This window comes from Lissotriton helveticus, chromosome 12 (assembly GCF_964261635.1).
Source record: "Lissotriton helveticus chromosome 12, aLisHel1.1, whole genome shotgun sequence".
Taxonomy (NCBI): domain Eukaryota; kingdom Metazoa; phylum Chordata; class Amphibia; order Caudata; family Salamandridae; genus Lissotriton; species Lissotriton helveticus.
This window is the reverse complement of record NC_136073.1, coordinates 649,578,410-649,599,298: the sequence shown is the minus strand read 5'-3', so window position 1 is coordinate 649,599,298 and position 20,889 is coordinate 649,578,410. Positions and strand designations below refer to the sequence as shown.

At 42.2% G+C, this 20,889-nt stretch overlaps 1 protein-coding gene across 1 annotated transcript in view; it reads right to left on the bottom strand.

The window, feature by feature from the left end:
* LOC144798083 (maestro heat-like repeat-containing protein family member 1) overlaps positions 1-20,889 on the bottom strand; it is a 51,573-nt gene that overhangs the window by 17,824 nt on the left and 12,860 nt on the right. Inside the window, exons 10-13 of the mRNA XM_078668854.1 lie at positions 20,549-20,690; positions 16,589-16,641; positions 15,331-15,438; positions 350-469 (exon numbers count right to left, since the gene is read on the bottom strand). Of these exons, the coding sequence (XP_078524980.1) occupies positions 350-469; positions 15,331-15,438; positions 16,589-16,641; positions 20,549-20,690 (423 nt within the window). The remainder of the gene's footprint in view (positions 1-349; positions 470-15,330; positions 15,439-16,588; positions 16,642-20,548; positions 20,691-20,889) is intronic.

Here is a 20,889-nt window from a genome sequence, read left to right as displayed (position 1 = left end):
GAAATGCATTATTAGTCACCTGAAAAAAGGAGCTCTACATTTAGTTTCTGCTAACTTAGTCCTCATCTACTCTGTAGAGGGGTTTCATTCTACTATAATTTGGCTATGCACGGAGTACAAAATCACACTTTTGGGTGAGAGGAAGCACTGAGTGAGGAATGTTTCACCGGTCATCAATAATTTACCATCAAGCTCTATGAATGAAGTTACAAACCTACACAATGTACATCCAGATGCTCCACAGCCCATATGACTACCTTCTCAACTTGTTTTTGTTGTGGTCGTACAGGGTGAAATACCCTAGGGAAATAAATCTATGATAATTGTAAGAAATGCACTTGATACTTACTGCATGGTAAGGCGTAGCGATGAACCTAGTAGATTCGAACATGCTTCGAAGGAAGGGTAAAATCAGTGCTGTATCATCACAGCTGGCCATGCACTTACCAAGGCACTGGAAAATAAAACCCTAATATGGGAGTGAATTAAAGACAGTCTGAGTTAAGAATAAACAGCATCTCCTGCTCACTCTATGAAAGTCTTACTTATATTGGAGTATTCATCTTTGATTCACTCTACACACATATTTGTCTCCCACTTTCAAATAGCACTTAATAAGTTGAGTGAAATGTTTGTTATCTTATGTATAGTATAGTTATATTTTCTGGACATTGTAGAGATTTGTATATGGCCTTAATATGACTCAAAATAAGGAAGTGAGGGGTAATGTGAGCCAATGAAGGTCCAGTACCAAGGCTCTGAAAGTGCTAATGCAGAAACCAGTGGAAATACTGCTCCTTTCAGAAAGCAAAGTAGAAAGAAAGGCGGACAAAGAAAGGGGAATCCTAAGAATTTTTTCTTGGTGCCTTCACAAATCAATGAGCATGTAAAGTCTCATCATCAAGGGTGTTCTTCATAGGGCTGGCAATGTAATGCCCTATGGGCCCCACGAAGGGTCGCTTTAGCAGAGATCTTTTTATTTTTGCCATCTGATGAAAGTGCCAGTGTGAGGGCGTTTTGAATGTGGGAGGTTGAGTGAATGTGTATAGTGAAATGAAGAGAGACTAAAAAGAGGTTTTCAACTGGACTTTAAACTGATGGTTTCCTTGGCAGGTTTAAAAAAAACATAATTTGGTACGGGCGACTACAGGGAGGTAATGTATCCAAGTAGCCTAAATCTGTGAATGTGGTCAGGTCAACGTGTTTCTTGCCTGTTGGCCCAAAAAGTTTCTGTACCACTTCTTCAGGACCTAAAAAAGGGAGAGCTAACCCTACCCCACATCTAAGATGTGATATAAAGTGTAGGTAATCCCCTAAAAAAATACCTTTGTTCAAAAAGTTTAAAATTGATCGTCCAACTTAAAAATGAGAAATTGAAGAAAACACACAGTAAACAAATGTTTTGCATGTATGGGCCAATGTGTCTCCAGGATCGCTTTTCCGGGACACTGTATGTGCATGCTATTGTTATGGCTGATCAGTCGCCACAACGTGAAGGAAGTAAAAAATACACTAGTATATGCAATATAACAGAATAGGCAAGTGGACATACAGGCAACAGATAACATAAAACCAATCTGTGTTGCTGTTACACAGTGTATCACAAGTTGTCCTCAGGAGTGAGTGAAGGGTCTTACCCTTTGGATCAGTGACCCATAGGTCAAAAGCAGAGTGTAGCACTCAGCTGCTAACTGTGGAAAGAACAATGATAGTCAACATAAAGAAACAGCAAGTCAAGGGGACCCAAATTGCCTTGGGGTGAGAGAAAACAGAAAAACATAGTTTTCAAGAGATGCAACCATACTCTTGTGGTTTCTGTGCAGAGAGCACAGGATACCTACCATCCTCTGTTCATCTGGATTGAGACTGAGCAGGGGAGAAGACCCGTCTTTTAAGGTGCAGGTAATTGTAGTGATTGTCCTTGGGTGGGGTGCATGCGACCGTGGGAAGGAGTGATGACGCACTGGGCCCCTTGAGATTCCAGAGCCATGATTCGCTTTTAAGTGTACCCAGAAACTGAAGGACCTCCTGGTAAACACCAGACCTCATATTCAACAGTCCCACATGCAGAACACCTTGTGGGCCTTACCACCTGTCACAGGGCACTATCCCTGTGGGTCCTACGGGGTATGCCCACTGACTAAACATTCCTAAGAGGTCAGGTTGGGTCCCCAATTTGCCTGGAAACAAAAAAGTCACAGTAACTGCAGTACAAAAAACTGTGTTTACCTGATCACCTGCCTTTGTGGCCTTCATTACGCGGGAATGACCACGAGCGCTATCGAACCAAGAATAATGGAGCACTGGAGCAACATATGCTGCAGACACAGCACTACAAAAATGTGCCATCACTTTTCCAAATCCAACCACTCTCCAGATGACCTCCGGCAGATCATTTGGGAAGCTATTAATTCATGGAGCCCTTTAAACCCTTTCAGAATGGAGCAAGGGTGGGTTTTATGCCTCTCCACCAACAGCAAAGGTTTGAAAGATGAAATCCTCTAGTGCGAGGTGTAATTCAGTCCCCTGTGAAATCAGATTCTCTCTTACTATGGCTGGATTGACATTTTCTTCATACATGGGACCTGATATACCATATCACCATTGACACCATGTCACATATGGAATGCCCGGCTATGGAGTCCCAGACACCACACTAAGCAGTGCTTATGATAAGCATTTTGCGACTTGGCATTGGTCTCTTCTTCAGTAACACAAATGATTCTGTTGATACCATGTAACTGTCTTAGTCTACTGTTTGAGATGAACAAGTTACTTACCTTCGGTAACGCTTTTTCTGGTGGATACAGTATCTGCCTGTGGATTCCTCACCTTGTGAATATCCCCCTGAGTCAGCAACGTTCGGAAAATTCTTTGTAGCTCGCCGGCGTGGACGACGTCACAGGAACGCACAACATCGCGCGCGGCTGCGTTGACGTCACCGACTCCATAATAGCCTACGCCGGCGTGATGACATCAGTTCCGCCCTTTTTTCCGTGCCTTCGAGGCACACGGACGGACCAACAACAATAGATATATACACAGTATACACAGTACAAACTAGTCAAGTTAACACACATAGTGTGAATATAACATAGTAAATCATGTACAAGAACCCACTTCCTTTGAGGATAACATGTATACATTAAAAAAACATTACCAGAAATTCAGGTATAGAAGAGTGGACAACGGGGAGGCGGGTGGGCATGTGAGGAATCCACAGGCAGATACTGTATCCACCAGAAAAAGCGTTACCGAAGGTAAGTAATTTGTTCTTCTGATGGATACATCTGCCAGTGGATTCCTCACCTTGTGAATAGATTCCCACAGCAGTCCCCACTCCTGGAGGAGGGTGTCTACTCCTCTATACCAGAAAGTCCTGAAGGACAGAACGCGCAAAGTGGCCGTCCCTCCTCCTTCGGTATCCAAGCAGTAATGCTTCGCGAAAGTGTGGAGGGAGGCCCAAGTTGCCTCTCTACAAATGTCCTCTATAGGAACACCCCTAGACAAAGCAGATGTTGATGACTTTGCTCTAGTAGAATGAGCTCTTACACCCTCTGGAGGTTCCTTACCAGCCAGGGCGCAGCAGATCTTGATGCATAGAATAATCCATCTCGAAAGTGTGCGCTTGTGCACAGCTCTTCCTTTTCTACTGCCAGCAAATCCAACAAACAACTGGTCATCCACTCGATAGTCGTTTGTCTTATCAAGATAAAAGCTCACCGCCCTCTTAGGGTCCAGACGGTGAAGCCGTTCCTCCTCCTTGGAAGGGTGAGGGGGAGGATAGAAGGTAGGAAGGGTAATAGACTGTCCTAGATGGAAGGGAGTTACCACCTTAGGCAGAAAAGCAGCCCTGGTCCTAAGAACCATTCGTTGAGCATGAATGGTCTAGAATGGGGGCTTCGAACTAAGAGCTTGAAGCTCACTTACCCTCCTTGCCGAGGTAATAGCAACCAGGAAGACCGTCTTAAAGACAAGAGTCTCAAGGGACACTTGTGCAAAGGTTCGAAAGGAGAACCCAGTAAGCACCAGATTCAAGTCCCATTGAGATACAAAAAAGGGAGTAGGAGGAAATGTATTCTAAGGCCCTTTAGAAATCTTAAAACAACAGGAGACTCAAATAAGGACGGCTGATCCGGCAGGCAGAGAAATGCCGACAAAGCCGAAAGATAACCTTTGACTGTAGGAACAGCAAGCCCTTGCTGCGCTAAAGGAAGAGCAAATTGAAGTATAGCTGATAAACGAGCCCTCAAAGGATCGATGGATTTCTCCCCACACCAGGAAACAAACCGAGACCACCTATAAGAATAGATAGACTTGGTGGAGTCACGTCTGGCCGATAGAATGACATCCACCACATCATGTGGGAGAGAAAAGGAATTCAGGTTGCCCCTTTCAATCTCCAGGCATGAAGGTGTAAGGTCTGGAGGTGGGGGTGTAGAACCTGCGAGAGGAGATCTGCCCTGAGAGGGAGACAGAGCGGCGGGCACGAGGAGAGGTGGAGAAGATCTGTGTACCACACCCTTCTTGGCCAATCCGGGGCGATCAATATGACTTGGGCCCGGTCTTGGCGAATCTTTCTCAGAACCCGAGGAATCAATGGTATGGGAGGAAACGCGTAAAGGAGTTGTGAGCCCCAACTCAACTGAAACGCGTCCCCCAAAGCTCCCGGCTTCGGATACTGAAGACTGCAGAATGACGGGCAGTGAGCATTCTCGTGAGTGGCAAACAGGTCCACCTGAGGAGTTCCCCACGTCCGAAAGACGTGACAAACTACCTCTGGATGAAGCCTCCACTCGTGGTCGGCCAAGAACTGCCGACTGAGACTGTCTGCACGCACGTTCAGAACTCCGGCCAGATGATTTGCCATCAGACAAATCTGATGGTCCAGAACCCAGGACCAGAGACGCAGAGCCTCTCTGCAGAGACACTGCGACCCCACTCCTCCCTGTTTGTTGACATACCACATCGCGGTGGTGTTGTCCGTCAGGACTTGAACCGACCACCCGCAAAGGGAAGGGAGAAAGGCCTTGAGTGCTAGACGTATCGCCCGCAACTCTAGAAGGTTGATGTGAAGCAACCTTTCCTCTTGATCTCCAGATCCCCCAGATGAGCACCCCACCCTAGAGTGGATGCATCCGTTATCACCGTGGCAACCGATGGAGGTAGATGGAAAGGCTTTCCTTGAGACAGATTGCCTTCCACGCTCCACCAAGATACATCCGCTGCAGCTTCTCTGGAAATCCTCACAGACTCCCTGAGATCCCTGTTGTGTTGATACCACTGCCTGCGGAGACACCACTGGAGTGCCCTCATGGGCCAGCGTGCATGGTTGACCAACAGAATGCAGGAATGCATCAGACCGAGCAGGCGAAGGACCTTCAGGACTGGAACGACCGCTCCATTGTGAAATAAAGGAATCATTCCCTGTATGTCGAGAATCCTTTGAGGTGGAGGGAATGCTCGACATACAGTTGTGTCCAGTACCACACCTATGAACAGGTTGCGCTGGGAGGGCACCAGGTGAGATTTGGGTACATTTATTGAAAAACCCAACCTGTACAACAACTGAGTTGTGACTTGCAGATGATGGAGCACTGTCTCTGAAGATTCTGCTTTGATCAACCAATCGCCCAGATACGGGAATACAGGTATCCCCGAGCTTCTGAGATGTTCTGCCACCACAGCCATCACCTTGGTGAAAACTCGAGGTGCAGTAGTAAGACCAAACGGAAGGACCGCAAACCGGTAATGTTGCGATCCCACCGTGAAACGGAGATACTTTCTGTGCGACTTCAGGATAGGAATATGGAAATAAGCATCCTGCAAGTCGATCGACACCATTCAGTCCTCTTCCAGCAGCGCCTGAAGAACCTGAGCCAGGGTGAGCATCTTGAACTTCTCCTGTTTCAGGTAAAGGTTCAAGATCCTAAGATCCAAGATTGGACGAAGTCTGCCACCCTTCTTGGGAATCAGGAAATACCGGGAGTAGCATCCCTGACCCCTTTCCTGCTCCGGAACCACCTCTATCGCACCCTTTCGTAACAGTGACGGGATTTCCTCCTGCAGGAGAAGTAGGCGGTCCTCTGAGCAAAATCCTTGGCAAGGAGGGTAATCTGGAGGAAATTCCAGAAAGGGAAGAGCATACCCATTCTCTTCAAGATTGAGAACCCAAAGATCTGATGTAACCGATTCCCAATCCCGTAGAAAAGGGGTAAGCCGACCCCCTACAGGACCCGCATGATCCGGAATGGCGGATCTAGGGCTGCTTTGCTGATGGTGAAGGGGGTTGGGAAGAGGAGGAGGAGGCTTGACGTCCTCGAGGACAAGCTCTTTGTTTGCCCCTGTAGGATTTATATAGTGGATTTTGCTTTTGCTGCTGCTGTTGAGTTTGACGGTAGGGACGAAAGGACGAACATCCAAAACCTCTATACCTCTTAGTCGCAGAGCCTCTGGACTGCAGCCCCAAAGATCTGGCAGTAGCCCTACTGTCCTTAAATCTTTCCAAAGCTGCATCAGATTTTTTGCCAAATAGTCCAGCACCATCAAATGGGAAATCCAACAAGGCTGCCTGAACGTCCACAGAAAAGTCAGATGACTTCAGCCAGGCAGCCCGTCTAGAGGCAACAGAAGTTCCCATAATGCGAGCAACTGAATCAGCGGTGTCAAGACCACTTTGAATCACTTGACGTGCAGCCGCCTGTGTATCGGCCAACACCTCATTAAAATCCTTCCTGCTGTCCTCAGGAATTTTAGGAGCCAACTGCCGTACAGAGTCCATCAGGGCATGTATATATCTCCGCAAGAGACATGTGGCATTGATCGATTTTAGAGCCATACTTGCCAAAGAGAAAATCTTCTTCGCAGTCTGATCCTGTTTCTTGGACTCCTTATCCCAGGCACTTGAGGGAAAGCACCAACAGTCTTCTTCAAACAGGCTGCCTGTATAACCAGACTTCCAGGCAAAGGATGTGAGGATAGAAACTCAGGATCACCAGGTGCTACCCTATACCTCCTTGCAACACCCTTAGCCACTGCAGGAGCTGTAAGAGGCCTGTTCCAAACCTCCAATATAGGCTCAGTCAAAGCCTCATTAAAAGGAAGCAATGGTTCCACAACTGAAGATGGGGAATGGAGGACCTAAGTCAAAAGATTAGACTTGTATTCAGCTGTAGGCAAAGTCAAATTTAAAAGATCCGCAGCTTTTTTGATGACCACATGGTATGGTGCAACGTCCTTTGAAGGGGCATCAGATACAGAGGACAGCTCCCATTTAGGGGAAAGCTCCAAACCACTAGCATCCCTCAAATCATCAAAATAGTCCTCCGGAAGCTCACCTTCTTCCACCTCAGCCTCAGCCTCTCTAAATCTTTGCTCCTCTATAAGGCGCTGAGCTTCTCGCCTCGATCTCTCCTTCAAGAGTCGCGCCATTGGATCCGTGACCGACTCCGATGGAGCCGGTGCCAGCGTCAAGATCGGATCTGGAAGCCCAGGTCGCTGCTCATGAGGTCGAGTCGGAGCCGGCGACGATGGAATCGGCGTCGATGACCTCGGAGGTGCCGAGAAATGCCAAGGTGGAGCCGGCGCCGGCATAAATGGCATAAAAGGAGCTGGAGCATAGGACTGGGGAACTACTAAATTATATGCCAATGGACACATGGGACACGAAGGTGCACCAGAGGGGTACAAAGCTCTCGAGTAGACTCCATACATTGCGTTTAAAAACGAAGTAGGGTCTTGACCTGGAGCTGGGAAGGGCGGGTAAGGACCTACAGGATGCTCTCTCGGAGGTTCCAGATTCGCCTCCTCTTCCACAGGCGGATGGACTGGAGTCATCGAGCCCTCAGGTATTGGAGCCTCTTCTTCCTCTCGAGCCGGGGACGGCGTGGAGAGGGATCCGATACCGGAGCCGGAGAACGCACTGGCAACTTCAAGGGCGAAGCCTCACCTTCTGGAACACCAGGTGAAGGAGACACCTCATCTTTTCTATGCCTCCTCTTAGGCGACTTCGGTCTCGACTCAGAGTCCTTACCGGAGTGATGTCGAGATCCATGCCTTCGCTTCTTATGCGTCTTCTTCGTTGACCTCGAAGCATGACCAGATGACGACCTCGAAGGCGACGCCGTGCGGGACCTCGACCTCAACTTCGACCTCGCCCTACTCGAACGCGATCTCGAAGTCTTCTTCTCCTTTCTACCTTTCAACTTCACCACCAGAAGTTTTGCTTCCCTCTCTCAAAGAGCCTTCGGGTTCAACTCCTTACACAAAGAACAGCCTTTGACATCGTGGTCCGAACTCAGGCACCAGATACAATCCTCGCGCGGGTCCATAATCGACATCATCTTGCCGCACTCCCCACATGGCTTGAACCCGGTCTTCTTAGACGACATCTTCAGCGAGAAACAAAGAAGCAAGAAGACACCAAACAGAGAAAAACAGTAACAAAGTTACTAACAGCTACAGAGGTTCTCCGAAACCGTTAGCGTTGACGACGTGGAAAAAAGGGAACTGATGTCATCACGCCGGCATAGGCATATTATGGAGTCGGTGATGTCAGCGGAGCCACGCGCGATGTCGTGCGTTCCTGTAACGTCGTCCACGCCGGCGAGCTACAAAGAATTTTCCGAACGTTGCTGACGCAGGGGGATATTCACAAGGTGAGGAATCCACTGGCAGTTGTATCCATCAGAAGCCGCCTTACTAATACCATTGACAACTTTGGTCGGCCTGCATTTGACCGCTACACACTCCAAGATGTCCACCACAGAGGGATGATACTTTTGCTACACAAGCACATGAGGGGCTTGCTCCTATTGGCTCCAGCCTACCTCTTCTCTTTCCTCTTCTCCTCATTTGACAATTCCCAATAGTAATCACCAAGCATCCTAATCCATTGGGAATAGACCACTTGGCCGCCTCGTGTTACTCATTACATGAGGTGGCCTAGATTTCCAACATGAACACAGATGGCAATATGCCTTGATTCCACCATGAGGGATCGCTAGGAGTTATGTGCACCTGATTTGCTCTCCATCACTGTATATGCAAGAGTACTTAGGTTTACTATACTTTTCTCTGACCATTACCCTTGATTAACAAAACATTCAACTGTCTTAGTTTACTACTTAGAGGCCACCTTACAAAAACCATGGATTACTTTGGGATGCCCAGCTTTTAACCACTGCACACTCTGAGATAGGCGCCACTGAGGTATGATACCTCTGTTACATCAGCACGTGAGAAGCTCACTCCTTTTGGCTCAAACTCGCCCCTCCCCTCCTCTCCTCTCCTCATTGTCCACTAGGTCATCACTCCTTCCAGCTGCTGCCCACACCACACCTGAGGACAATCGCTCCAATTGCCCGTACCTTCAATGACAGGTCTTCTCCTCTGCTCAGTCTCGAGCCAGGCGAGCAGAGGAGGGTAGGTCTCTTGTGCTCTCCGTGCAGAAACCATGTGAGTATGGTTGCTTCTCTTGAAAACGTTTTCTTTTTCTTTAACACTAAGTCAATTGGGTCCACTTGATTTACTGTTTCTTTTTACTGACCATCATAGCTCTTTCCACTGTCAGCAGCTGAGCACTACCCTCTGCTTTTGACCTATAGGGCATAATTAATTGATCCAAAGGGTAAGACCCGTCACTCACAATGGAGGACAACCAATCACTTATGATACGCTGAGTAACACGAACACAGATTGGTTTATTTTGTCTGTTCCATGTATGTTCACTTGCTTATTCTGTTATATTATATGTACTTGTGTGTTTTTCACTTCTTTCACGTTGTGGTGACTGGTCAGCGCCAAAAATAGCATGCACATGTCTACCTTTAGAGACACTATGATACAGTGAGTTGGAAAATCGATTCTGGTGACACATTGAACCAAACATACAAAACATTTGTTTACTGAGTGTTTTCTTTATTTTTTCATTTATTTTCTAGGTTAGATGATCAATTCTAAACATTTTGAACCAGGTATTTTCTTCTAAAGGAATACCATAGCAGCATATCATGTCTTAGGTGTGGGGTCGGGCTATCCCCCATATTTTTGGTCCTGACGAATCATTGTGGAACCTTTTTAGGCCATCGAAACATGACCACACTCACAGATTTAGTCTACTTGGGTACATCACACCCCTGTCTTAGCCCCAACCAAATTATATTTTTTTAATCCTACCAAGGGAACCATCACATTACAGTTCAGTTCGGTATCTCTTAGATAGTTTTAGTCTCCCTTTACTTCACTGTACACATTTACGAATCTCTGACAGAATATCGAGGCTGAAAATATCGACAGACAAAATATCGACGCTGGAATATCGAAGGCAAGTATATCGACACCCTATCTACAACATGGTAAGTACAAAAATATCGAAACAAAAATATCGATGGTAAAAATATCGTAATTAAAAATATCGTTTTAAAAAAAAAAGATAAAATTAAGTAAATAGTACTTATATATATTTTAAACTTATGTTAAAATGTGTTATAATGTTTAAAATGAATAAATAATACATATTTACTATTAAACATTTAATTAAAATTAATAATAAAATATATAATATGTACTTAATTACTTATAACATACACATAATTTTTTAAATAATTATAAAATATTAACAAATACTACAATTTAAAAATACATCAACACTCATAAAATAATAACATAAATAATAATAAATAATTATATTTAATAAATAACAACAATTAAATATACTTTCAATATTTTAAAAAATAATTAAATACATTATGTAACATCTTAAATACATAAATAAATATAAATAATATTGAATAGCATAAGGGTAAAAATTACTATTCAAACTCCAGAGGCTGCAACAGTAGATAAAGCGTTGGATAGCGTAAGGCTAAAAATTACTATTCCAACTCCAGTGAGTGCAACAGTAGGGAAAGCATTGGATCGCGGGTATGTAAAAATGACTATTCCCACTCCAATGAGTACAACATTAGGGAAAGCATTGGATAGCGTAAGAGTAAACATTACTATTCCCACTCCAGAGAGTGCAACAGTAGGGAAAGCATTGGATAGCAAGTTGGTAAAAATTACTATTCCAACTCCAGTGAGTGGAACAGTAGGGAAAGCATTGGATAGCGGATATGTAAAAATGACTATTCCCACTCCAATGAGTGCAACATTAGGGAAAGCGTTGGATAGCGTAAGAGTAAAAATTACTATTCCCACTCCAGAGAGTGCAACAGTAGGGAAAACGTTGGATAGCGGGTGGGTAAAAATTACTATTCCAACTCCAGTGAGTGGAACAATAGGGAAAGTGTTGGATAGCGGGTATGTAAAAATGACTATTCCCACTCCAATGAGTGCAACATTAGGGAAAGCGTTGGATAGCGTACGAGTAAAAATTACTATTCCCACTCCAGAGAGTGCAACAGTAGGGAAAACGTTGGATAACGCGTGGGTAAAAATTACTATTCCCACTCCAGTGAGTGGAACAGTAGGGAAAGCGTTGGATAGCATATGGGTAAAAATTACTATGCCAACTCCAAAGGGTGCAACAGTACCAAAAGCGTTGGATAGCGTAAAAATTAATATTTAATATTCCAACTCCAAAGAGTGCAACAGTATGGAAAGCGTTGGATAGCGTAGATTGGCAAATTACTATTCCAACTCCAGAGGGTGCAACAGTAGGGAAAACGTTGGATAGCGTAGGGGGAAACATTACTATTCCCACTCCAGAGAGTGCAACATTAGGGAAAGCGTTGGATAGCGTAAAAGTAAAAATTACTATTCCCACTCCAGACAGTGCAACAGTAGGGAAAACGTTGGATAGCGGGTGGGTAAAAATTACTATTCCAACTCCAGTGAGTGGAACAGTAGGGAAAGTGTTGGATAGCGGGTATGTAAAAATGACTATTCCCACTCCAATGAGTGCAACATTAGGGAAAACGTTGGATAGAGTAAGAGTAAAAATTACTATTCCCACTCCAGAGAGTGCAACAGTAGTGAAAACGTTGGATAACGGGTGGGTAAAAATTACTATTCCAACTCCAGTGAGTGGAACAATAGGGAAAGTGTTGGATAGCGGGTATGTAAAAATGACTATTCCCACTCCAATGAGTGCAACATTAGGGAAAGCGTTGGATAGCGTAAGAGTAAAAATTACTATTCCCACTCCAGAGAGTGCAACAGTAGGGAAAACGTTGGATAACGGGTGGGTAAAAATTACTATTCCCACTCCAGTGAGTGGAACAGTAGGGAAAGCGTTGGATAGCGTATGGGTAAAAATTACTATGCCAACTCCACAGGGTGCAACAGTACGAAAAGCGTTGGATAGCATAAAAATTAATATTTATTATTCCAACTCCAAAGAGTGCAACAGTATGGAAAGCGTTGGATAGCGTAGATTGGCAAATTACTATTCCAACTCCAGAGGGTGCAACAGTAGGGAAAACGTTGGATAGCGGGTGGGTAAAAATTACTATTCCAACTCCAGTGAGTGGAGCAGTAGGGAAAGCGTTGGATAGCGGGTATGTAAAAATGACTATTCCCACTCCAATGAGTGCAACATTAGGGAAAACGTTGGATAGAGTAAGAGTAAAAATTACTATTCCCACTCCAGAGAGTGCAACAGTAGTGAAAACTTTGGATAACGGGTGGTTAAAAATTACTATTCCCACTCCAGTAAGTGGAACAGTAGAGAAAGCGTTGGATAGCGTGAGAGTAAAAATTACTATTCCCACTCCAGAGAGTGCAACCGTAGGGAAAGCATTGGATAGCGGGAGGGTAAAAATTACTATTCCAATTCCAGTGAGTGGAACAGTAGGGAAAGCATTGGATAGCGGGTATGTAAAAATGACTATTCCCACTCCAATGAGTGCAACATTAGGGAAAGCGTTGGATAGAGTAAGAGTAAAAATTACTATTCCCACTCCAGAGAGTGCAACAGTAGGGAAAACGTTGGATAACGGGTGGGTAAAAATTACTATTCCGACTCCAGTGAGTGGAACAGTAGGGAAAGCGTTGGATAGCGTATGGGTAAAAATTACTATGCCAACTCCAAAGGGTGCAACAGTAAGAAAAGCGTTGGATAGCGTAAAAATATTATTTAATATTCCAACTCCAAAGGGTGCAACAGTAAGGAAAGCGTTGGATAGCGTAGATTGGCTAATTACTATTCCAACTCCAGAGGGTGCAACAGTAGGGAAAACGTTGGATAGCGTAGGGGGAAAAATTACTATTCCCACTCCAGAGAGTGCAACAGTAGGGAAAGTGTTGGATAGCGTAGGGAGAAAAATTACTATTCCCACTCCAATGACTGCAACATTAGGGAAAGTGTTGGATAGCGTAAAGGTAAAAATTACTATTCCAACTCCAGTGAGTGGAACAGTAGGGAAAGCGTTGGATAGCGTATGGGTAAACATTTATATTCCAACTCCAAAGGGTGCAACAGTATTGAAAGCGTTGGATAGCGTAGGTGGGAAAATTACTATTCCAACTCCAGAGGTTGCAACAGTACGGACAACTTTGGATAGCGTTGGGGGAAAAATTACTATTCCCACTCCAGAGAGTGAAACAGTAGGGAAAGCGTTGGATAGCGTAGGGAGAAAAATTACTATTCCAACTCCAAAGGGTGCAACAGTAGGGAATGCCAATTAATAAATATTTACAAAAATATATTACACATAAAAAAATGTAATTAATTACAATTAAATTACTTCCCACCCTATTCCCCTATAAACCCACAACCCACTCTGGTACTAAAACATAACATTTAATAATAATTAACATTAATTACCAATTAAATAATTAATTTATCAATTAAAATAATTAATTGCCAATTAATAATTAAATAAAAATTTAATTAATTACAATTAAATTACTTTCTACCCTATTCCCCTATAAACCAACAACCTGCTCTGGTACTAAAACATAACATTTAATAAAATGTAACATTAATTACCAATTAAATAATTAATTTATCAAATAAAATAATTAATTGCCAATTAATAATTACAATTAAATTACTTCCCACCCTATTCCCCTATAAACCCACAACCCACTCTGGTACTAAAACATAACATTTAATAATAATTAACATTAATTACCAATTAAATAATTAATGTATCAATTAAAATAATTAATTGCCAATTAATAATTAAATACAAAATTAATTAATTACAATTAAATTACTTCCCACCCTATTCCCCTATAAACCCACAACCCGCTCTGGTACTAAAACATAACATTTAATAAAAATTAACATTAATTACCAATTAAATAATTAATGTATCAATTAAAATAATTAATTGCCAATTAATAATTACAATTAAATTACTTCCCACCCTATTCCCCTATAAACCCACAACCCGCTCCGGTACTAAAACATATAATTTACTTAAAAATAAATGTATTAATATATAAAAATAATACACATATAATAAAAATTAATTTAAATACTTAACAAAAACATATAACACATACATAATAAAAATCAAAAAAATAATACACATATCGATATTAATAACATCGAAATTAGTTACATCGATATATATGCTATCGATATTACTAACTTCGATATTACTTACATCGATATAAATGAATTCCATATTACTTACCTCAGGGTCGATATTCTGTCCTACGATATTCTTGACATCGATATTCTGTACCTTCGAAATTTTAAACACGATATTTTGGTAGGTCGAAATTTTCAACTCGATATTTTGACTGTGTACCCACATTTACATCACCCCACACATACAAAATGCCCTTACACAAGCACTTCTCATCAGACATCAAAAATAAAACGATCTCCCCTAAAGTGACCCTTCCTGGGGCCCGTAGGGCATTATAGCGCTGGACCTATGAGAAGCAAGCCCACTATGAAGCATTACATCCTCAGTGATGTGTGAGGGCACCAAGAAATAATCCTTAAGATTCCCCCTTCTTTGCCCGCCTTCCTTTCTTCTTTGCTTTTTGATAGGAACAATACCTCCACTGCTTTTTGCATGAATATGGCCTCACATCCCCTGAATGGGGATTGGCTCTAACATGAAGACTACCTATTGGCTAAAGGAGATCCATTAGGGAAATGAGTATAGCCCTGAAATGTTGTGGCTTTTATTGATTCAAGTGGAGAGGATTACCTCAGGGAGTTCATCTCCATCTGCGTCTTAGTAGGTCAGTCCTTCCAGGGAGTGGGAGAACCATACCTGATTTTCCCAACAGGCTAAGCCCAATGCTGTGTACCCATGTTATAAAAATTACCTTTACTAATGGAATACACAGTTCTACCCTTCTCCGACTTTGTGTTAAATTGACTTCTCCAATGGTTCAATACTGACCCTTGAGAGCACTAACCTCCTCATTCACATGATGGGCAAAACTGTCAATCTGTTCGGTGAGTTCTTCCATAAAAGAGACATGCCATTCTCTGTATGGGGCTTGTTTTAGGATAGTCCCCAGGAACTGCAAGAAAAACAGTGAGAGACTTTAATGCAGTAATAGAAACGTAAATGCAGTATCCACGGCTGACGTCTGCAGTGATTTTTGAGAAGATAAGGGTAAACAAACTTCAGCTAACAACCTCTGTAATGAAATTATATTTGAACATAAGAACCAGAGAACACATACAGCAATGCTTAAATAGTGTGGTGTGATATCAGTGCTCAGAAGAAACAGGAGGCCTTGACAGTGGCCGTGATTTACACAGAAACACATGCAACAAAACCATGCTGCCCACAAATTATTGTGAAAAGAGCAACAGTGCAGCCATGCAGACAAAAAACACATTGGGACTATGCAACAATATCACATACTTAGAAGCAGAATGCAAAAACATTTTGGGTATCCAGCAAGGGAGCAGAATGTAAATTTAGTGTTAACAAGGGTGAAGACTGAACACAAGGAACATAAAATTTCATCTCAGGAGCACAACAGAAGCTCAGTGGAGTGTGATGGCCTGGCAAAACATACAGTGACAGAGTGACAATTCAAATGAAAATAGGGAGCATGGATCATGTGCCTATCCGATTGCAGAATATGAATTTACTGATAATGTGGAATGCAGTGGGAAGAGTGATAGTGTGACAATCCAGGGAAAGAAGAACGTTGTGCTAGTGTGACTATCCTGGGGGATAAAAAAGAGTCGGAGGAAACAATTACCAGTAAGGGGCTACATTTTTAGCCCTGTGCAACAACAGTCAGATTTATGAGTAATGCAATGATCACTGTGGAGCCTGTAATTTACCTGGGTAAAACATGCAGATAAACTCTGATACATGTAGGACTAGGTGTCGTAAGCATGCAATTTCCAGTTTTATGAATGTCAACTTGGGCCAATAAGGTTTTTTATGCCTCTGGTAAACATTACATATTAGGGAAATGTTATGTACCGGGTACAGCTGCTCCCCCTCTGTGCACAATCATAATCAACGTCATAGTAACGATCATAATCCATAGAAATAATAGGGATATGGTGAGAATATTGCAACCTCATAGCAGAACAGCACTATGATGGGGTGAATTTAATATCTGCATATATTCACGCTGAATGAGTGGCTTTGGAAAACAAAGAGACAAGCGTCATGTGTGACATTCATTAGCAATTCATCCTTACTGAAACAAGCGTGCATTTCCACTTTGCCAAGTCAAAGTTTCTTTCCGTGGAAGCTGAAATAGTAGTTGGTAAAAAAGAAATATATGTAAGTAAAAGTGAATAGCAAGCAACATTTCAAAGGCAATGTGCTTACATACCAAGCACTAGCAGAAGTAGATTCACACAATTCAAAGTGTGCAAAATGTGTTTGTTGGCTCAGCCTGTCCTGGGAATTGAGTTCAAGGTCATTAGTTGTTCATGTGCCCTTGATGTCACTTTTAGCTCCTTATATCTGGTTGTAATTTTAGGTTTATATATTCTGGTTTCCTTTCTTATATAACAGAAAGGTCACCACACCACTTGTTTGCAGAAAATCAGTTTATTACAGAGCTACTGCCAATAAGCATTTCAGCTGTCAGATTAAGCCTTGATCACATAGGGGATCGCCGTTGTGGTTCAGAGTAAAAAAGTGCATATGTGCTCTAAAATTACATACACATAGAAAAATACTCTTTTGCTCGTAAATTGGGTAACACTCCAGTGTCCGCCATATTGAAGCTCTATCAGGCAAAAAGTGTTGCGGTGGCAAGTTACGGAAGTGAACTGTGGGGGTTCTTACCGGTTGATACCCTAGTAACTCTTGAAAACAACTTTCTGAAACAGGTCATGAGCTTGCCAAAGAGTACCGCAAACTTCTCCGTACATGAGGAACTGGGCACCCCATATTTAGCTGACAAAATCGCTGTAAACCCTTTGCTCTGCTGGTTAAGCTGTTGGCGCAATATATCTATTCCATTGACCCATAAAATCCTAGCTGAAGCCCTTACTTGGGAAGGACAACTCAAGTTACCCTGGCTGAAATACATTCGAAATTGCTGTAAAGATCTGGGCAGATTAGACCTTTACGTAACACCCCAGAATACCACTAAGCAAGATGTCAATTTTGTAAAAAACACTTTTTATCTGAAACGACAACTCGACAGGGAAGAAACTGAGTTTAAAAAGTCCAGCGTAAGGAGCCACGCACTAACAAAGACCTGTGTGTTCTCTGAACCTTATTTATCGTGGAATATATCCAGATATGAACGCTTCCTGCTGAGCAGATTTCGATTTGATCTTTACCATCTGCTCTTAGCTGTGCCAAGTGGAGCCCATAGAGGTCAAGTGTTGCCAGCTTGCGGCTGCGACAACAAGTCTCCGCAAGACTTGGCTCACTTTCTATTCCTATGTTCTTATTACTCAAGTCCACGCAATATGTTTTTAAAACCGTTGCTTAAAAAGATGAACTTTATACAAATTAAGCCTGCACTTCTATATCTTCAAATGTTGCATGAAGACAGTACTTTTTTTATCTGCAAGTTTTTAAAAACAGCCTTGAAGTTTAGATTAAGCATGGAAGGATGACTCCAAACTGAATTATATTAGTTTTTTTCTTTCTATGATTGAATTGTATATTACTGTATTATGTGCTTTTATGACTGCTCCTCTGTCAGTCGAATAAAGAAATTTTGAATTTGAATTTGAATTTTACTCCTTTATTATATCAAAGACCAAAATATTTTGTAACACTTCTTAATTTGCTATAATACCCAACGTACTCCAATATAGGTAGTCGCACAAGCTTTTACCGACATTTGTCCTACCTTGCTCTACATAACAGTTCTGGCCCTGACCTTTTACCTAGTTAGGTGCTGCATAAATGTTGTGTAGTTTTCTCAAAAAACTAGCCTAATTTATTATGCATGAGGATTCTTAGTATCACAGCAGGATTACAATCTTGTGCATAATAACTCTGTATAAGGGTCACCACTATCGTCATCCTTGGCTTACATGCCCACAGTACCATGGCACATCTAGGTAGAACCCCTGATGGTACCTTTCATGTATATAAGTACCACATCTTTGCTGGGCAAGCCGGAGGAGAAAAAGATTCTATGCTGACATGCTGACACGAGACGCTGAAGTCCCTGCATGCAGACACTCCAGTTAGCAGTCGTCTGACATTACTTGTGGGTTGTCCACTAGAGACCAAGATGGGGTCCTTTGCTTTCTCACATCAGGTATTGGGGTTTTCTCTTTCCTAGGAGGTTCTTGGCTATACTCCAACATACATGCTAGGTACACTTAGGTACATCTAGTTAGGGTTTGCATCGTAGGAGTACGCACTATTAACTTTATGTATTTATATGTCTGCATATATTCACTATTTTATCACCATGGTAGAATTCTACTTTTTATTTACTCTATTGGTGCTTGTAATCGTCTATATCTGTTTCTGTCTCGTGGTTGTTGCAGCACATGTATTTTATGCTAGAATGACTCTGGTTCAATAAATACTTATTGAAAACACCCCCACCATTTAGTCTGTGTATCTCTCTGAGATAAAGTGAGCACAAGTGACCAAGCAAAAAGTATTGTACTGTTTCCATGATCCCTGAGGGGTCAGGGTTCTCATGTTCGATAGTTGCCAGAAACTATTCTCTCCTTGGTAAGGTTGTGGGGCTTATAGTGGCACTGTGAGCTAGCTGGTCTACATACTAACATATCCTTTGGGGGTGTCTGGAATCAGTCTGGACACCAATCCCTTAGTTTATGTTGTCTAAAACGTGGAGATCCTTTATAGATTTGTAGGAACTATCCGACTAATTCACATAAGGGACATTATAATTTGCAATTAATTCTACCTTAAAAACACAATAAAACACTTCCGCATGATATCTGCTACACAGGCTGAAATATAAATCTTGTTTTTAAGAAAACAAGGGTGACTAACCTTACAGAAATATGTATCAATCAATTTATTAACAACATAATGTCACCAACTATTCTAAATGTTTCTCCATGTGAACTTCTCACATAGTGGGATTCAATTATGAAACATTTAAAACATTACTTTTAACTGCAACATATGGTTGTACCAGAGTTCTAATATTTTCTTTCATATTAATTGCTGTGAAATACCCTGTTCATCCTTAGTCATCACACAAACAATGTTATGCCCGAGTAGACTAATCTAACCTACCATGTACCCTGACTAATACCTACTTCTAATACAAACGCAGAGAGAGCGTTTGGTGTTTATAAATGTGTGTGCAAAATCTCTTCTGTATTGAGGCCACCAGGAGTTTTTGTTTCAAGTTTAGTCATTAGGAGAGTTGGTGCTACTGAGTTGTTACAATAAGTCACAATTGAAATAAAAGAAAAGGTGCCAAAACAGGTAGTGCTCTAAAATAATGTTGACCTTGGATATACTGAAGAAATATTTTTTTCTATGTTTATGGAATTTTTTGGCACATATGTACTTGAAAACACTGAATCAAGATGCCGCATTCTTATGCGATCAAGGCTGCGTCTGACAGATGAAGCGCTTCATGGCAGAAGCTTTGTATTAAACTGATTTTTTCGGCAAACCAATGTGTCAACTGCCTTTCTGTTATATGCGGAAGTAACCCAGAACTTGCAAGAAGATACCTGACTCCGTTTCAGTTATTGCCTCATACGGTTTGGAGTATGGCATCGGCCAGCTACAAAGAAAGACTGTGACTATTTCTTTTTTTGCTTACTTATACAAGCCCTCAGCCAGACCTCCTCATCTGCTGGTCTAACGTGTCCTATCATTCACATTCTCTTCTGTCCTCCACAGCATACATCATGGGCCAATTCTGACTTTGGCTAACTTCACTGTGAACAATGGCATTCTGCTTTTTCACAAGGAGCACATCCACACACACATTATTTTCACTTATTAAGAATGTGACCTTTTGAGACCAAAACAGTATTTTTTATCTTGGTATGAACCTGGCATCATCTCCTACCACAATACAAGTTTATAAAAACGTGAAAAAAACATGAGTGGACAAGGTCTAAAAGCTAGCAGCCAACACCAGACTTAATGGCTTTGTCATTGGTCAATGGTTGTTTGAAATGCCATTAATACTTGTTTAAATTGTGTGCTCACTGGTTCATGCTTTGGGGTCTCACCTTCTAAATATGTTATCAGCGGGGGGATCTTCTTTCTGAGGAGTTTTGCTAGAAATGGGTAATTTGCAGGAATCAGCCGCGCGAGAAGAGCCAAGACTGAAGTTCCCCTTTCGACATCCCAGCGAGGATATGAAGAAATTACCTGAAAACCCACAACAAAGAATTCAGAAAGTGATTCTGTCATGAGTTCCTATTCTCTAGCCTAAAACTTCTGGAAATGCTACCTTGTTCTCTACGCAGTACTTAGTACCAACCACATTTTGGCTGTTTCTGTTCAATGTAAGTAGCATGTCGTACTGATAACCAATTTACTGGAAATAAAACCATCAAATTCAAAAGGA